Source organism: Coloeus monedula (genome assembly GCF_965178545.1).
Source record: "Coloeus monedula genome assembly, chromosome: 18".
In the NCBI taxonomy this organism is placed as follows: domain Eukaryota; kingdom Metazoa; phylum Chordata; class Aves; order Passeriformes; family Corvidae; genus Coloeus; species Coloeus monedula.
This window is the reverse complement of record NC_138798.1, coordinates 4,299,321-4,315,800: the sequence shown is the minus strand read 5'-3', so window position 1 is coordinate 4,315,800 and position 16,480 is coordinate 4,299,321. Positions and strand designations below refer to the sequence as shown.

Sequence of the window (16,480 nt, the reverse complement as noted above, 5' to 3'; positions counted from 1 at the left end):
GAGTCCCTTTTGCTCCCCCGGAAGGTGAGGATGGCGGAGTTGCTGCGATCAGCGCCGGGCCCGCCGCGCTCCATCCGCCGCCATCCGCCCGCCGGCGGCCCCGCCGCGGTTACAGGCGCGGCCCGGCAGCCTCGGGGAGCGGCGGGGGGGCGCGGGGGCCCGGATGGGCGCGGGGTGCGGAGCAGCGGGAGTGTCGCCGGTCCGGGCGGGCCAGGCCGCGGCGGGATGCAGAGGCCGCGCCGGAGCCTCCCGGGAGCTGGGCTGGGGCTGGACGGGGGAGGCCGCTGGGGCCGGCAGCCCAGCGGGGCCGGGGCATTCCCGAGCCGGGACAGAGGTGGCTGCAGAGTCGGGGTGTGTTTGCGTGTTCCCGGGCTTCCCACCGAGGAGCGCTGGAGCTGTTGTAACCAGAGAGCAGGAGCATCTTAAGTCATGTAGAGGCACGCAGGGAGCAGCGCTTGGTCAGCCATGGCGGGAGGAGGTGGCTGACAGGTACTGCAAAAGTGTAAAGGATGGTTTGGATTATTTTATTTTGTTTTCTTTGCTCTGTAACAAGCCCTAAACCCTGCTGTTTGTGCTCGCAGATGGCGGGTGAGAAGGCGCCCGCGGAGAAGAAGCCAGCTGAGAAGAAGCCGGCCAAGAAGAAGGCAGGGGAGAAGAAGCCGGCGGAGCAGAAGCCAATCCAGAAGGCAGCAGGGGACAAGAAGAAGAGGGTGAAGAAGTACCATGCCAGCCGTAACCCCACCCTGGCCCGGGGCATCGGGAGGTATTCCCGCTCAGCCATGTACGCCAGGAAAGCCTTGTACAAGCGCAAGTACACAGCCCCAGAGACAAAGGTAGGGTGGGAAACGCTGTGGGAATAATCGTATTTGTTGTGGTGCTTTTGGTTTGGAGTGTGCTGAGTTTTCCCTGTTCTTTGCACACAGATAGAGAAGAAGAAGAAGGAAATGCCCCGTGCCACCATCACTAAACCAGTGGGTGGAGACAAGAATGGAGGCAGCCGGGTGGTTAAAATCCGGAAAATGGTATGGAAAAGCACTGGGATGCTCGTGGTTGGGTCCAGGTAGCTTTAGGCTGGGTGATGAGCCTCGGGCCTTGGGGGATGTGGGGACCTCAGCCTGTGCTGTGCTTCATTGTTGGCAGCTCTCCTTGAGCACAGACCCAGCGTTCTTGGGAGATGGTGGGAATTTAGGTGGGAATTCTGTGCCCTATGTATTGCTGAGGTGGAAGCACACACAAATACAGAGCCGGACTCAAAATATTCCAGGAAACACTCTGTGTGTTCCCAAGCGCTGGCTGCAGCAGAAATCCTTCAGCAAGCTGAACTTCAGGGAAACAGGGACAACCTTTTTGAGGGTTGTCCTGCTGTCCTGTGGAACACAGGTGGTACAAGATGTTTGTCCTCTTTTCCCAGCCCAGGTACTACCCCACGGAGGACGTTCCCCGGAAGCTGCTGAGCCATGGCAAGAAGCCGTTCTGCGAGCACAAGCGGCGCCTGCGGGCGTCCATCACCCCCGGCACGGTGCTGATCCTGCTCACCGGCCGGCACCGCGGCAAGGTGGGCACAGCTGCTGGCACAGGGGTTTGGCAGCGTTTCAGCCACCCTGAATTTCTCAGCTGATTTCAGCTGACTCTGTTCGGCCACTGGGTGCAAATCTGTGGCTTCTGTCTGGGTGTTTTCCTTGTCCAGCTTTTAGGGGAGGCAGAGTTGGAATATTTGTTAAATTTAGGTTGTTCTGAGGAGAGCTGGAAGTAAAACAGGCTCAGCCAGTTGCTTGGATGACATGAAAGGAGTCTTGCTGCAGTGCAGAGCAGCAGAGCCAGTGCCTGTTTCTGCAGCAGCAAACACAAAATTTTGTCCTACAGTAATTACTGCAAAGGAAAAATTAAGAGTTTTATTCTTAATCTAATTATCAAGGTAACACTGGATTGTTACATTGGGTTCTCTATCCTCAGGATGGTCACCAACACAGCAGGCATCCTTTATTTTCTTGAGGTCTTTGATGTCATACTCTGTAAAGAATGCTGTCAGAGAAGAAAACCTTGACCAGAAGGAACAAAACACAACTGGGGAATGGCTTTAACCATGTGATGTCTTTGTGGTGTTTATCCAATTCCTGCCTGTAACTCGTACAAAGGATTTGGGTGATGGGATGGCTGCTGCCATACTGTAGGATGGGGGGAAGAGTAGAGCTGGAGTAATTGGCTTTGCTCAGCCTTGAGTGAGGAAGCTCATGGAGAGTCACACTCAGTTGGAGAGGAGTTAATGAAGTGCTGGAGCTGGGATCACAGGGTGGCAGCTCCTCAGGTGGCACAGCTGAGCCACACCTGGAGCACTGTCAGTGCTTGTACCAGTAACAGTACAATCCCAGTTTGGCTGTGGTATGGAAGCACTGGGACCTGAGGATTGATACCACATCTCATTTTTTACAGCGTGTTGTGTTCCTGAAGCAGCTTGATACTGGCCTTCTGCTTGTTACAGGTAAAAATTTTTATTTAAACATGATGATATTTTTGTTTTGGGGGGTTCTGTGAATTTGGGGTGGGTTTTTTTAAGTTTGTCTCTGGGGTCGGTAGCACAACAGATCTGCATGTGTTTGCTTGGGCATGTCAGTGTGGAATCACATTTTGTGGTGGAGTAACCACTACTGGAGGTGTCCAGGGAATGACAGAATGTGGCACTCAGTGCTCTGCTCCAGTTGATGAGGTGGTGATCAGTCAAAAGTTGGACTTGATGATCTTGGAGGTCTTTTCCAACCCTAATGATTCTGTCATTTGTGACATTCCAGGGAAGTGGAGGGGAGATAATCAAGCTTCAGTATCTGACTACCTAGAAGAGCTCAGGAAGTAAATTTTTGTGTTTAGAGGGCTTTGACTGTTGAGATTTTAGCTGGAGGCAACTCTGAAGGAACTGGTCATCACACAGACTACAAAAATTCAGCTTCAAGGCAGCGGTTTTCACCAGAAAAGCTGACTTTGTTCTCTGTTGTCTTCTCTGCCTTCAGGCCCCCTGGCTGTCAACCGTGTCCCTCTGCGTCGGGCCCACCAGAAATTTGTTATCGCCACATCCACAAAGGTGGATCTCACTGGGGTGAAAATTCCCAAGCATCTCACTGATTCCTACTTCAAGAAGAAGAGGCTGCGGAAGCCCAAGCACCAGGAAGGAGAGATCTTTGACACTGAGAAAGAAGTAAGGGACAGGGTGGTTCTTTGTTTCTCAATGCTCCTGGATAGGCTGGAGAGGGGGAATTAGCAGGAAACAAACAGGTGGATTTTAAGTGGTCATTAATAAAGTGAGGTGATGCCATTAAAATGGGGTAACCTCCCTTTTAAATTTGGGGATTTTTCTCACAGGAGAAGGAGTGATTATTCCAGATAAATGTCTTTTTTGACCAAGAAGCACCTTTACTGTGTTGGCTCCAAGGGCTGCTTCAGCGCTCCACCACCTTCCCATTATTTAGAACAAATAGAGAAAAGATTTCTTGAAAATCCCAAAACTTAGGGTTTGCCCTGAATTTTCTCCTCTCTCTAAAGGATTCTGCAGTTGCTCCCCAGGAATTTGATGTTGTTCTTTGTGCTTTGCAGAAATATGAGCTGACGGAGCAGCGCAAGGCAGACCAGAAGGCCGTGGATTCCCAGATCCTAGCACGGATCAAGAAGGTGCCTCAGCTCCGGGGGTACCTGCGCTCCACATTCTCTCTCTCAAATGGAGTTTATCCTCACAAATTGGTGTTCTGAGCCTTCTGGAAGCACCACATTAAACTCCAAGGGAAAAAAAGAAAAAGCAAGGATTTGTGGTGTGTTCATTTCAGTCTGTCACAGCAGGTGTTTTTCACAATTCTTGCAGTGTATGTTACTGTGGGTTAAACTCTGAGGGGCTGCAGGTAGTGACCAGAATTTGGAGTGCAAAGTTGGGAGGTGGAAGTTTTGGCTGTTATAGTTTTGTGGTGTTTGTTGGGTTTTTTTTAAACTACTGAACATAAACAGGAATTCAGCTTAACCCTGAGTGAGCTGGGGAGGGATCCTGAAGAGATTTTCCTTCGGGAATAGCAGATAATGCTGGGCTGACACAGTACAGGATAAAATCTGGATAAAATGTGTGTGCTGAACCTCAGCAAACAGGGAACTTTCTAGAGGTATTTCAGGAGCTATGCCTTAATTTTGAAGTGGAAATGCTGGGAATACTCCACAGTTCTGCAGGATAACTTATTCCTGAAACTAAAAAAATATAGAGTATATGTCCCTTTCCTGTTCTTCATCCTTGTGGGATGTAAGGAGTATATCTGCTTAGAACAGAAAGCAAAAGCATGATCTTAATTCTGTAGGCTTGGAAATCGGTTCAAAAACAAGGTGCTTCTGTGAAGGGGAAGTATTTTTGTATCCTGGGAGACTTCTGGAGTCTCTACAAATTTTTCTATCTCAAAAGGTGGCTGAAAGTGAGTGGAGAAAGTTCATCCTGTGTTTCCTTTGTATTGAACTCAGCAGAAAGCAGTGCTCTTACACAAACCAGGGATGTACAGATCACCAAGTCTGGCACTCTGGAGTTCTTCCTTAGCCAGACTTCTGCAGGAATCCAGGTTTATGTAACTGTACCATCTGTCTGCCCAGTAATTCTGAGCTGAAGTAGCCAACAGGGTTAGACTTGGTAAGAAATAGAGATTTCATCAAATTCATACAGGCTCCACGGAAAGGGGGTAGGAAAGGGAGCGATACAACCCTCCTGAGGTGGAAGCCATGCTCAGTGGGAAAGAGGAATTGGGCTTGGAGTGCTCCAGAGGCAGTGAAAGAACTTGGACACATGTGGAGTACCTGGTTTGCACCAAGGGGCTGTGGTCTGGTGCTGGTGGGTGTTACAGTGTGTGGAAGTGAAAGCACTGGGCACTCCCACCATCCTCCTGTTGATAATTAACAGGCTGGGAGATCTGGGGGTGTTCACCTGGAGAAGGGAAGGCTCCAGGGGAACCTTCGAGCTCTTTGCACTGTCTAAAGAGGCTCCAGGAGAGCTGGAGAGAGACTTGGGACAAGGGATGGAGTGACGGGACAAGGGGGAATGGCTTCCCACTGCCAGAGGGCAGCGTTAGATGGGATACTGGGGAGAAATCCTTCCCTGGGAGGGAGGTGAGGCCCTGGCACAGGGTGCCCAGAGGAGCTGTTGCTGTTCCATCCCTGGAAGTGTCCAAGGCCGGCTTGGACGGGGCTTGGAGCAACCTGGGCTAGTGGAGGTGGCAGGAGTTGGAACAGGATGAGCTGTGAGGTGCCTTCCAAGCGAAACCAGCCTGGAATTCTCTCTGAAGTATCAGTGAGGCTCAGCAGAGGGAGGCAGAGAGCTGCCTGTGTCCCGGTGCAGAATTCCTAGCCTGGCTGGGAGGTGGCTGTGTGCTATGTTCTGCCCTGTGTTCTTTATTTTCCCTGCCATTGGAATTTTGTCTGTGATTTGTTACATCTTCTCTTGTGTGTGGTTTGGTGGATAATGGATTTAGTCAGAGGTTTTTCAGTTAAAAGGAGTTTTTCCTGCAGTTCTGGAAATGGCCTGTTGACATGAATCAACTAAAAAGATACAGAAGGGTTGCACTCACCCCCCTGCAACTGCTAAGGTAGGTCTAAGAAAAATCTTAACCAAATATGCTTAGAAAGTTCACTTAAATTAAAAATTGTGTGTGGGAACACTGAAATGGGGAAAGCCCCATCCAGCAAGTAGAATCAAAAGAGTTCGTATGAGCATGGGGTATTGTAGTCTGCAACCCCAAATTCAGTCACACACTTGTGCTCTTGAGGGAAAACTGCAGCAGGTATTAATGCTCCAGTCATCCCCTTCCCTCTGGGAGTGGGGAAGTTGCAGTAACAAAATAGCCCCAAAACCAATTGGGTGTGGAGATTCAACCATGTTCTCTGGAATTCCTGGTTGCTCTGACACATTCCTCCTTTGTGGATCAGGAGACACCTGGAACCATTAACCTTGTTTGCTGGGAGGGGAGGCTCTGTCTGCCAGTGTGCTGTCAGGAAGTGATTTGGAAATGGGAGTTGGTTATCAATAGATGCTGGTCTGCAGCAGTGGCCTCACGTGCTGCCACTGCCCCGTTCCTGTCACCTGTGTGACGAGGTGCTGACAGTAACACACCCTGCAAGGTGGGGAGGGAGGAAGGAAGGGAGGAATCTCTCTACTCCTGTCAATCCCTGAGCTGAGTCACTGGCCCAGCTGGATGCCAGTGTCACACCAAGGGATGTGGGAGCAGAGAAAATTGGAACACCAAATCCTGCCTTCCCAAGGCTGAGCAGCTCCTCAGGCCGTGCTGCAGGAAATGGAGATGGCAAAACCCTCATGTTCCATAAGGAGAGGCAGCTAGTGATCAGCTGTGATGTGTCTGTCTCCAACCTCCCAAATATTTTCCCTGAATTCTGTGAAATCTGCCTTCTTTCTGACAAGCTGCGGGGTGAGGGATGGCAAACAGGAAAAACGAGGCCTGTCCAGGTGACCAGCACAGAGGGATTTTTCAATCCAGATAATGCTGGCCACTACCTGAGCACCACTTGCAGCACATAAAGAGCCTTTGTGTGTGTTCTGGCTGTGCCCAGCATTTCCCATTCCCAGCATGTGAACAGTTCTGCAGCCTGGGCTCGCTGAGTCACTGCTTTTTCCTGGGCAGCCCCCACAGAAGAAGCCAGAGACATCCAAAGCCTCCATCACCCAATGAAAAGTGCTGGAGATGTGCAGCTCCAAAAATAGTGACAGACTCAACCACAGCAGCACTTCATTAGCATCAAATGTGCTCTTTGCTTCAGCTGCCTAATAAAGTGATGTGTAATTATAATAAAGCATCCTTTGGAGAGGAAAGGGAGAGGGATGTTGGCTTTCCCAGGGAATTGATAATAAGATGTGATACCTTGTTATCTCCAGGCACCTATTTTTACCTGGCAGCTGTGCAGCGACCTGGTGGCTGCAGTTCCAGCCCAGTGAGGCTCTGTCCAGCTGCCACGGTGGGCAGTGGGCTCAGGGAGGCAGACTCTGCCTTTGCCTGTGGAATGAGGATCCTTCTGGGACCAGGATCCTCAGGGGAAACTGAGGCTGATCTGCAAGACAAAGTCCTTTCCAGTGCCAGGTTTTTAAAGAACAGTTACCTGTGGCATTTCAGCTGTGACACTCTTGGGTTTGACCTTAATTAAGAGAAGGTGCTTTGGTATCTGGAGTGTGAAGGTGCTTTCATGGGACTGCCACACCTTTTGGGCCAGGTGGTGAGGAAAATTTGCTAAATTCCCAGATGTCCAGTGGCTGGCTGCTCAGTTCACCTGTGCTCTAGGATGTGCCTTGTTATGAAGGAGAGGCTGACCCTTTTTCTCCCAGCATATCCCACCTGATCCGTGCTCTCTCTCTCTCCTCAGAGTTCAGAACTGTTGCAGAAAAAAATCACTGTGGATGTTCCCACGAGCTCAATAAAGAATGATCAAATAAATGCCAATCCTATGGATACAGCATAAAGAGCCTCTGCTCCTATCCTGGTTTGGGAAGAGGAAATGAAGTTCCCAGCCACTATTTACCTGTTAATTTGATTTCTCCAGTTCTCCTGCATTGCAGGCTGCACTAAGCACTTGACAACTCATTGCTTAAGCAATTAAAGCAATTAAATCCTTATTTTTCTAAGGATCTTATTCATAATAGTCCTTGCTATGTTTTGTTCTGGAAGCCACTGGTTGAGCAAAGGCAGGCAGTGCCTGAGTCACTGGGCCTGGGATAGTTGCGTGTGGAATTTGCCATGGGTGCCAAGGAACAACCCAGACATTTTTCTTTATTTAGTTACTTTTTAATTATTTGTTTGTTGTTTGGAGTGTTTAGACCAGAGCAGTCTTAACCCTCTCCCAGATATCAGTCAAAGCCCCCATTTTTGTCAGCTGGCTGGCTTTTTTGGCCTCATTTTATGTATTTTTCCACCCCATTATTTGAGTGTTTATCTCAGGGGAAATGACTTTGCATGATGGATTGCACACAGAGCCAGCAGCTTCTCTGACCTAAGCATGGTTCACACTCCACCAGACATAAACACTTATTAGTTGTAATAGTGATGAGGAGAGAGGAAGCACAGTAGTGAAAAAAGGACTTGAAATGAAAGAAATTCTATGGTTTTTTCCTCAGCAATATTGATTTTTTTGTGCAATCCTGAGCAAGTAACTTATTTTCAGTGAGGTCTGGGCTCCCATACTACAGAAAGCAGAAATATTTTCTCATGTCTGGTCTCAAGAAGTGCTTTCAACTTCAGAAAATGTAAAGTTTATGTCTATTTTCTAAAGTACATAAAAGAATAAGCAGTCTCTGCTTGGCTGACACTGAGAGGGGATTGATCTTGTTCTATAAGCTTATATCAACATTTCATACTAAAAAATTCAAACACTGTGTTGTGCTGAAGACTGGCACAGGTGGCACGAAGAATAAATGTTTTCATAGTCTTATTTATCAGTTTTAATGTCATTTTTTGCAGAATTTAGGCTGTTGTATTTGTACAGGGCAGCAGAGCTCAAAGATTCAGAGACTCTGGAGCCAATGTGTTTCTGCAATTGCCTGATTAACAGTTCCTGGTGCTTTGCCTGCACCAGGTTTTAATTGGTTTTAATGATGATCACAACCAGCTTCTCATATTTTACATCTGCTGGGCACTTTGGCCTTGTGACACCTAGCACAGGTAAAAAGTTGCCATTAGAACACCAAGAAACCACACAAAGGTAAAATGATTTCTCCAATCCATTGGAATAAGCCAGTGGGATGCAGAGAGCCACCCCAAGGAACACAAGGAAAGGCTCTAAATCTCATGGAGAAAATAAAGATTAAACCAGAAGCAATTTCATCTTCATCTATGTTGTCAGTCCTAGTGGATGTAGAGGTTTTCCACTGGCCTGACAGATGCCTTAGGATGTGGTTGTTTTCAAAATGAAGGCTTTCAAGTATCACCATGTGCTGTACATGGGATCCTGTTGTTCAAAATGGCCATTTTCACACGAGGAAGTAAAACCGAAGATAAAATGTACAAAAGCAGTCCTTGGTTCACAAGGGAGGAAGGGCATTTTTCAGAATAAGGCCCTAAAAAGAGTGATGCACCCTCAAAATGATGTCACCACTCAAATTCCTGGTGTGAGTGTCCTGCTGAGCTGAAAGGAAGATCTCTTTTGTGGAATTTCATAGAAATTGGTGGGGAACCAGAATTCTTCCTTCAAGTAAACACAAAAGCCTGACCAAATGCCCCTGTGGGATCAGGGAACTGAAAGCACAGCAACTCTTGCTCAAAGGAGAGGCACATGGCAGAGCCCCTGTGCATTGCACCTCATCCACACGGCTTCCCTGAGGCCTGACAAAGTGCAAAAAGGCCACTGGAAACTTGGAGCTTTGTGTTTGTGGGAGAGAAAAAAGCAAACACACGCCCAGAGCAGAACATGGAGGGAGAAAAGGAAAACTGCTTTTTGAGGCTCCTGATGCAACAGAACCTTCGAGAGGGTTGGGGTTTTTTGTTCAAATTCTGGCTTTGGTCAAAGCACTGAGCATAAAAATGTGTGGTTTATTTAATCCAACACTCCAGGAGAGACTTGCCTGCTTTGTAATTAAACAGAACTTCATCAAGGCAATGTCTCACATCATTCTGTAACTGCCTTCTAACACAGACAACCCATTAATCCTCAAGCTGCCTGACAGCTTGAATAAAAAAATATAATTAAAATAATACAAATAACAGCACAAATTGTGTGGTTTGGGCTCCCTTGAAATAACTGCTGATTTCACAAGTGCCTGAGAAGGGTGTCCCAGTGTGAGCCAGGCAGTGCAGCTGCTCCTGTGGATTTATAATTCTCATTAGAATTTCTATCACTCTGCCCATCCTGTCACCCTGAGCTTCAACTTTTCGTGTCATTCAATTGCCACCACCCCAAGCCTGGGCAGACTGGGTAATCAAGCCTAAAAAATGGCTTTTTGATGTGTTTGTCAGGCCCAATCAAGAGCCACATGATAACAGAATGGAGCCCAGCACAAACAATGTGGTGCCTGTGCTGCAGAAGGAGGGCTGGGCTCTTGTCACCTGTCTGGGAAATGATAATCTCATGGAGGGGGTGATGCTGGTGGCTTTGGGTGACTGACAGCACTGCTCTGGTTCTCCTGTTGATTAATTGATTGTCTGTGAGTTTATTTTAGTTGAAGTTTAGTTCTTCCTGGTTTCTCTGTAGGCTGCTCGTGATGTTCTTTTTAAAGAAACACTGTGCTGTTGTTAAGCATAAAGTGAAGGTTTATGAAGCAATTCCTACTGCCTGTCAGGACCAGGATTTCATAAGCACAGGCCATTCCACTGCAGCACCATAAACTCACCTCTACCACATCACAAATGAAGAAACTCTCCTACCTGTAGCAGCATGAAAAGATTTTCAACCATCCTGGCTTCCCTCAGGGGCCAGTCCAGCCCAAATGTGGAATGATGAACTATTTGGCCTTTCCTGGTTTGTGCCATCTGGCTGGAAGGAAAATAGGGAAAAATAGGTGAGTCACTCAATTAGTGGCTCTCAGGTTTGGGTTTGTTTTGAATGCCTGTCACCACTGAAGAGAAAATCAGCACAAACTAACATTTGTTTGGGTCAGGGATTCACTGCCCTGCCTTCCTTTTGTGAGGAAAAAGGGTTGGTAGAGCTGCAGTGCCTGTGCAAACCTGCTAATTAGGAATTCACAGCCTTGGAACTGATCTATGAATTGCAAGTAAAAGACAAAGATGATGAAAGTTCAAAAGCCACCTCATTTATAAACCTCATTTAAAGTCCTGTTTTGGCTCTTTTCTTTGGTGTCCTGTTGGTTCAGACTCTCTGGGGACACCTTCCACCATCTCAGGTTGCTCCAAGCCCCCGTCCAACCTGGCCCTGGACAAGGAAATTGTCCCAAAATGCACTTTTCCCCTGGAATGTTATTGCAAATGTCAACATTTCAGTTTTTTATTCTGATTGGGATTGAACATTTAAAATAAATATTCTGTGAAGTTCTGCCCAGATCTCAGCTTTGACCAATGTGTGCACGGAGCCATCCATTTGGGGAGAGAGAACTTTTCCAGGGATATCAGTTCTGGAATTTGGCCATTACAGCTCTTGTTCAGTGTGAAGTAATAGGAATTTCCCCTGTGTTTAAACCAATCCCTGTTTGAGGGAATCCCTCAAACACAGGGATTGGAGGATTAGTATTTCAACCAATTCACTTGGGAAATTAGAGAAAATTCTTGAAATAAAAATGTAGACACTCAAATTATTTCTTGATAGGCTAAGAGAAAACCAGATGATGACACTTTTTCTTTCCAAGTGTTTTAAATAAAACTTAAGTAAAAGATGGGGTAAATCTGAAGGCAGAGATGCCACCTTGTCATGTTTATATGTTTACAATATTGAGCAGAATATTGGAGCAGATTTTTTTTCATTTATTTATCCCTTGTGTTACTGCACCAGTTTTCAGAGAGGTTGAATTTTAAAACAGCACAGAATAGCTGTATTTAAACCTACCTATTTTTGGGTAGTAATAATGAGTCTTCTGAGACATTCGAGATTCAGAAATTCAGGACAACCACTCAGGGATCTGCTCAGCTCCCAACCACTCTTCCTCACTGATGGGCACCATTTAGGTATTTCCCTCCACAAAAGACTATCTGAGTAAGAAAATGAGACCTGAGATTAGGGAGAGCACTGTTAAATGCCAGCACCTCAAGGGACATGAGGACAAGTTACAGAAAAACCCAGAGGAAAGATCAGGCTTCCAGAGTCCATGGCCTCCAGAGAAAGTTTGAAAGGACAGGGATTATTCAGTACAGAGATGATGGAGAGCAACTCTGGTGACAGCCCTCATGGGTGAAGACAACAGGGGAGGGAGGAAATAAACTGTTCTCTGTGCCTGCAACAGCTGGAAAGTCAATGGAAAGGGTTAAATTGCAGTAGCACAAATTCAGTTATGGATTAGGAAACTCCCTAAAGGTAAAGACAATTCAACAATGGAAGAGACTGAACAGAGAAGCTGTGGCTGCCCCATCCCTGGAAGCGTTCAAGGCCAGGTTGGACAGGGCTTGGAGCCGCCTGGGATAGTGGGAGGTGTCCCTGCCCATGGCAGGGCGTGGAATGGGATGGGCTTTAAGGTCTCTTCCAACCCAAACCATTCTGGATTCCCTGATTCTGTGACTGCAGATGGAGTCTCCACTGAGATGGGCCAGGTGTGGGTCACAGCACTGCATTGAGTTGTCTCTGAGAAAACATTCCACCATCTTTATTATGATTCCATAATTTACATGTTTCCTGTCCAATTTAAGTAAGGCCATGTTTGCAAGGTAGTGATTCATACTCTTGTTTCCTATAACTCTTATTCGTTTCAATAAAAATATCTTTCTATTTGTTCTTCCCCCCTCAAGCCCACCTTGCAATCTTCAGCAATTACTGCTCTTCTAAAAGAGAAAAATGTGAATATTTCCCTTTGCAATTAAAATAGATTTCTGAGGTTTGGAATTATTTTATTTCAAGGTCTGGTTTCTTCCTTCTCTGTCAAACACTGATTTTTTTCTCCACTTCAGTCCTTTCTAAGTGTTACTTGGAGAAACTGTATTTTTTAATCCCAGATAATGTGCCAAGAAATGCCAGTGTTGCTTGGGTAGTGGCCTTATTAATGATGGCATTTGGGCTCCCTAAATAACAAGTACCAGGCAGAGGAGCCAGGATTCAGGGTCTGCAAATCTGCTTAGTGCAGACCACATAAAAATAGCAACTTGTTTTTCTTTTTCACACATTTCTTAGTGCCACAGTGGCCACTGAAATTGGAAGCGTCATTTCTAAATGAACAGGAAGATGCACAGCAAAGCCTTGGGATGAAAAGAGTGCTCCCCACACATAATAGCTGTTCATGTAAAATTAAACTGAAGGGTGAGACAATGTTGCTTTAAATGCCTTTACATAACAAGCAAATTCCAAGAAAGAACAGGGAATTTCCATTTGCAGCTCACAGGAGTTAATTTTTGCCCACAGACCACGAGCATCTTCTGCTAAATCTCAGTATCTGTGATGTCCAGAGAAACACAGGGATACAGGAGACCTGCACAGGAAGGAGCTGATCCCGAAATCCTGCCACAAGAGGTAGAGGTAACCACAGCAGCTCAAAGAATGCTCAACGTCTGCCCAAAAACAATGGGAAAAAAAAGCAAAATAATGGAAGAAAAAGAGTGGCTTTCTGCAGGAGCCTATTTACAAGTTGAGGGTTTTATTCCTTCAGCTTGATGATCTGTGTCACAAAGTTATTCTGGTCTATTTTTTAAGTCTTCCCATAAAATAGACCAAGACTTCTTTGTAGTTGCTGCTGTACCCCTCTGACTGCACATTGAAGCTGCAGTGGCTGACATTTGCTGGTGACAGGCAGAACACAAATATTATATTTTTTTCATTACATTACACAACATCTTCTGCAGCAGATGCCAGGCAAACTGCATGGAGTTTGCTGCATCCAGTACAGCCCTAGGACTGAAAATTCCATGTAGGAAGCTATATCAGCATTCCATTAATTCCTGAATGGCAGGCACTTCAAATAATTTAGGAAATCACATTTACCAGTGATTATTTTATTTACCTGCAGTGAGGCAGGACAGGGCACATTTCTCACTTTTATTCCATTGCATTCATTCAATAACTGCTTTTTAACTTTGAATTGTCAACTCAATAGAATGCAGAAGAACTCCAAATAAGCAAATCAATAACTATAAAATGGCGAATATCCCTTCTGCTCAGCTTGGGAAGTCTTCACACAGATATGGCTAAAAGGAGGATTTCCAAAACACCTGCACAATGTGCAGCTCAGAGCCAAGGGAGCTGTTTCCACTGGGGGCAGCTCACGTTATTTCCCACAGAAACCCACAAGGATTAGGATCCTTCCTGGGAGAAACTGTCACAAGAAAAAGCACAGACCCTGACAGGGAATAATGTGGCCACACACCTCACTCAGCACCTCACCTGCTGGGGAAGTTTCCAGAGCTTTGCTCGCCTCTCCTGGCTCTGAGTCAGCTCCTCATTCCAATAAAAGGCCTTGGCTTGCATCCCAAGGCAGTGGATTGAAACCACAGCCACGTCAAACACGGATTCTCCATGTGGGAGCTGCTGTAGCAACCACATTCCTCTGGGATAAAGCAGTCCAGGAGGCCTTGGAAAGAGCACGGGAGAGCTGCAGACAAAGAATTCTCAGCCTGGGGTCACCCAGCCTGTGAAACAGCCCTTTAGAGAACAGGTACATCCAAACCTCTGGAAAACACTGCAACCCCCTTCTGCTGATGTCCTTCACACTGCCTGTGAAGGGAACATCCCTTTTGACTCCCAGCTCTGCCGTTTGTGTTGATTTTGTGGAAGATCCTCAACTAGCACCATGATAGTAGTACCACAAGATCTAAAGATGGAATTTATTTTCTTTTGGTGGAATGTTACTCCCACTAAAATGCACACACGCTTTGTGTTTCTCTCCCTCTATTCCCTCTGTCACGTGTGGATGAATGAAAACAATGCAAAACTCCCACTCTGGTAACAAAACAATAACACCCGTGGCTGTCTCCCCATGAAATGTTGTGACTAATCCAACCCCAGCAGCTTTTCCTTTGCTCCAAGGAACCTTCGGGAGCCTGGCTTATCTCCCCTGCCAGCACTCAGCTGCCACGTCCCACCTGCCATAAAATCTTCCAATCTCAGCATTCCCTCTCTTCTGAGTCCTCCCAGGGCTCAGGGAGGATCAGGGTCCGTCTGCAGCCGTTGTTCTCTCTGTCACGTCTTGACCAAAAATAACAGATGCCTATGAAGCTTCTCCCTCATAAAAACCTTTGATAGCAGCTCTGCACACTCTCCCTGTTCAAAAATTACTGCAGCACAGAGGCAAATAATATCTGTTTCTAGAATAAAACCAAGCCTGGAGACTCTTCTACTCTCTAACACATGAATAGCAGGGATGTCCCACCAAACAGTGCACAGAGCTATCACACAGATCTCTAAATTACTGCTTGTGTGAACTTACCTGAACCCTGTGTCAACTGAACCGGCCTCAAAAACAAGCTACACAATGGTGTGAGTGCTCAAACTGCTGAATCAGTGCTACGAAAGGGCTTTGAGTGGGTCCTGTGTTGAGTGGTCACCCATTACATGGAAAAAAATGCTTCTTCTCAACCAGATTTAATAGGATATTAATCTACTGGCGGTAGATCTTGTTTTACTCCAGCTCTGAATAGGCTTTTCCGGCAATAGCACAGCACATTTGTTATAATGCACTAATATGTTAAATAATTTAATCTGATCAAACAGGTAAATAAATGCGTAGAGTTCCATCTCTGTTCAGTTGTGAACAGTCACTGTTCCATGAAAAGCAGACACTTGCAATGGGAATCCCACAGCAATTACCCACTAAAACTATTTAACATTTATCACCACGTCTCTCTCATTAACATGATTTGTCTCAGCGGCATGTCCTTTGCTGAACATCCAGGTACAGCTGCCTGTGACACTGGCTCAGGGCGAGGTCTGAGGGAACTGAGGGTGAAATTAGGCTGAGAAGGAAGGATCAATTTCCTCTGGATCCCCTTTTTTTCCACACATACTGAGGTGTTGCAACCCTTTTGCTTTACACCCTCTGGAATGCTCGGTACACAGATAAATCCAGAGGTATGGATTTTGAGGGACATACCTGCTCTCGCTCATGAGTCCTTTGGGAAAAGCTCCTAGAGAGGTGACAGGATTCCTGCAAGGAGTTGACGGAGGGGGACAAGGGGAAGGGAGAAAGGGAAATCATTCTGTGGGGAGACAGAGAAAACAAGGGTGAGCAGAGGTGCAGGAGAGGAGAAACAACCATGTCAGGAACGTGAGGGACCAATTAGCCCTGGAAGGACATGCGGGGTTTCAGAGGGGCTTATGTCAAGCCAAGAGGGTTGAGAGGGAAACTGAGGGGAACAGCACTGAGGGAGCAGCTCTCGGTCCGGGCAAATGGTGGCGGGAGGTGAAGGGCTGAGGGAGCGGCCATTGAGTGAGGGCGAGACCCCGGGGCAGCGCTGAGGGGAGCAACCCCTGGGGGATGAGGAGAGGCGCTGAGGGGAGCGCCCCGCGGGGCGGGTGAGACACTGAGGGGAGAACCCCGGTACGGGGCTCCTCCTGATGAGGGTGAGGCGCTGTGGGGAGCGCTCCCGGTGCGGGTGCGGCGTGCTGTGCCCGGTGCAGGTGACCCGCTCTTCCCGGTGCGGTTGATACACTCCCCGCGGTGCGGCTGATCCGCTGTGGCCGGTGCGGGTGAGGCGCTGCCGGGAGCACACGCGATGCAGTCCAGCCGCTGCCGGGAGCGCCGCCGGTGCGGGCGGAGCGGCGGGAGCGGCCCCGGGGGCGGAGCTCCGGCGTTGGGGGCGTGTCCCGGCGCCCGGGGCGGGGCCCCGCGGGCTGGGAGGGGGCCGGGTGTATTGTTCCCCGCGCGGTGCATGCCGGGCCCGCCTCAGCCCCCAAC

The 16,480-nt window shown here is 47.5% G+C and overlaps 1 protein-coding gene across 1 annotated transcript; it reads left to right on the top strand.

The window, feature by feature from the left end:
* Positions 1-581: 581 nt before the first annotated feature.
* On the top strand, positions 582-3,781 carry RPL6 (ribosomal protein L6; the record flags this gene model as incomplete). Its single annotated transcript, XM_082293650.1, has 6 exons — positions 582-833; positions 924-1,022; positions 1,412-1,555; positions 2,431-2,479; positions 3,003-3,187; positions 3,583-3,781. The coding sequence occupies 6 exons, from the start codon at positions 582-584 to the stop codon at positions 3,733-3,735; spliced, it is 882 nt and encodes a 293-aa protein (XP_082149776.1). The 3' UTR covers positions 3,736-3,781.
* Between the last annotated feature and the right edge of the window lie 12,699 nt (positions 3,782-16,480).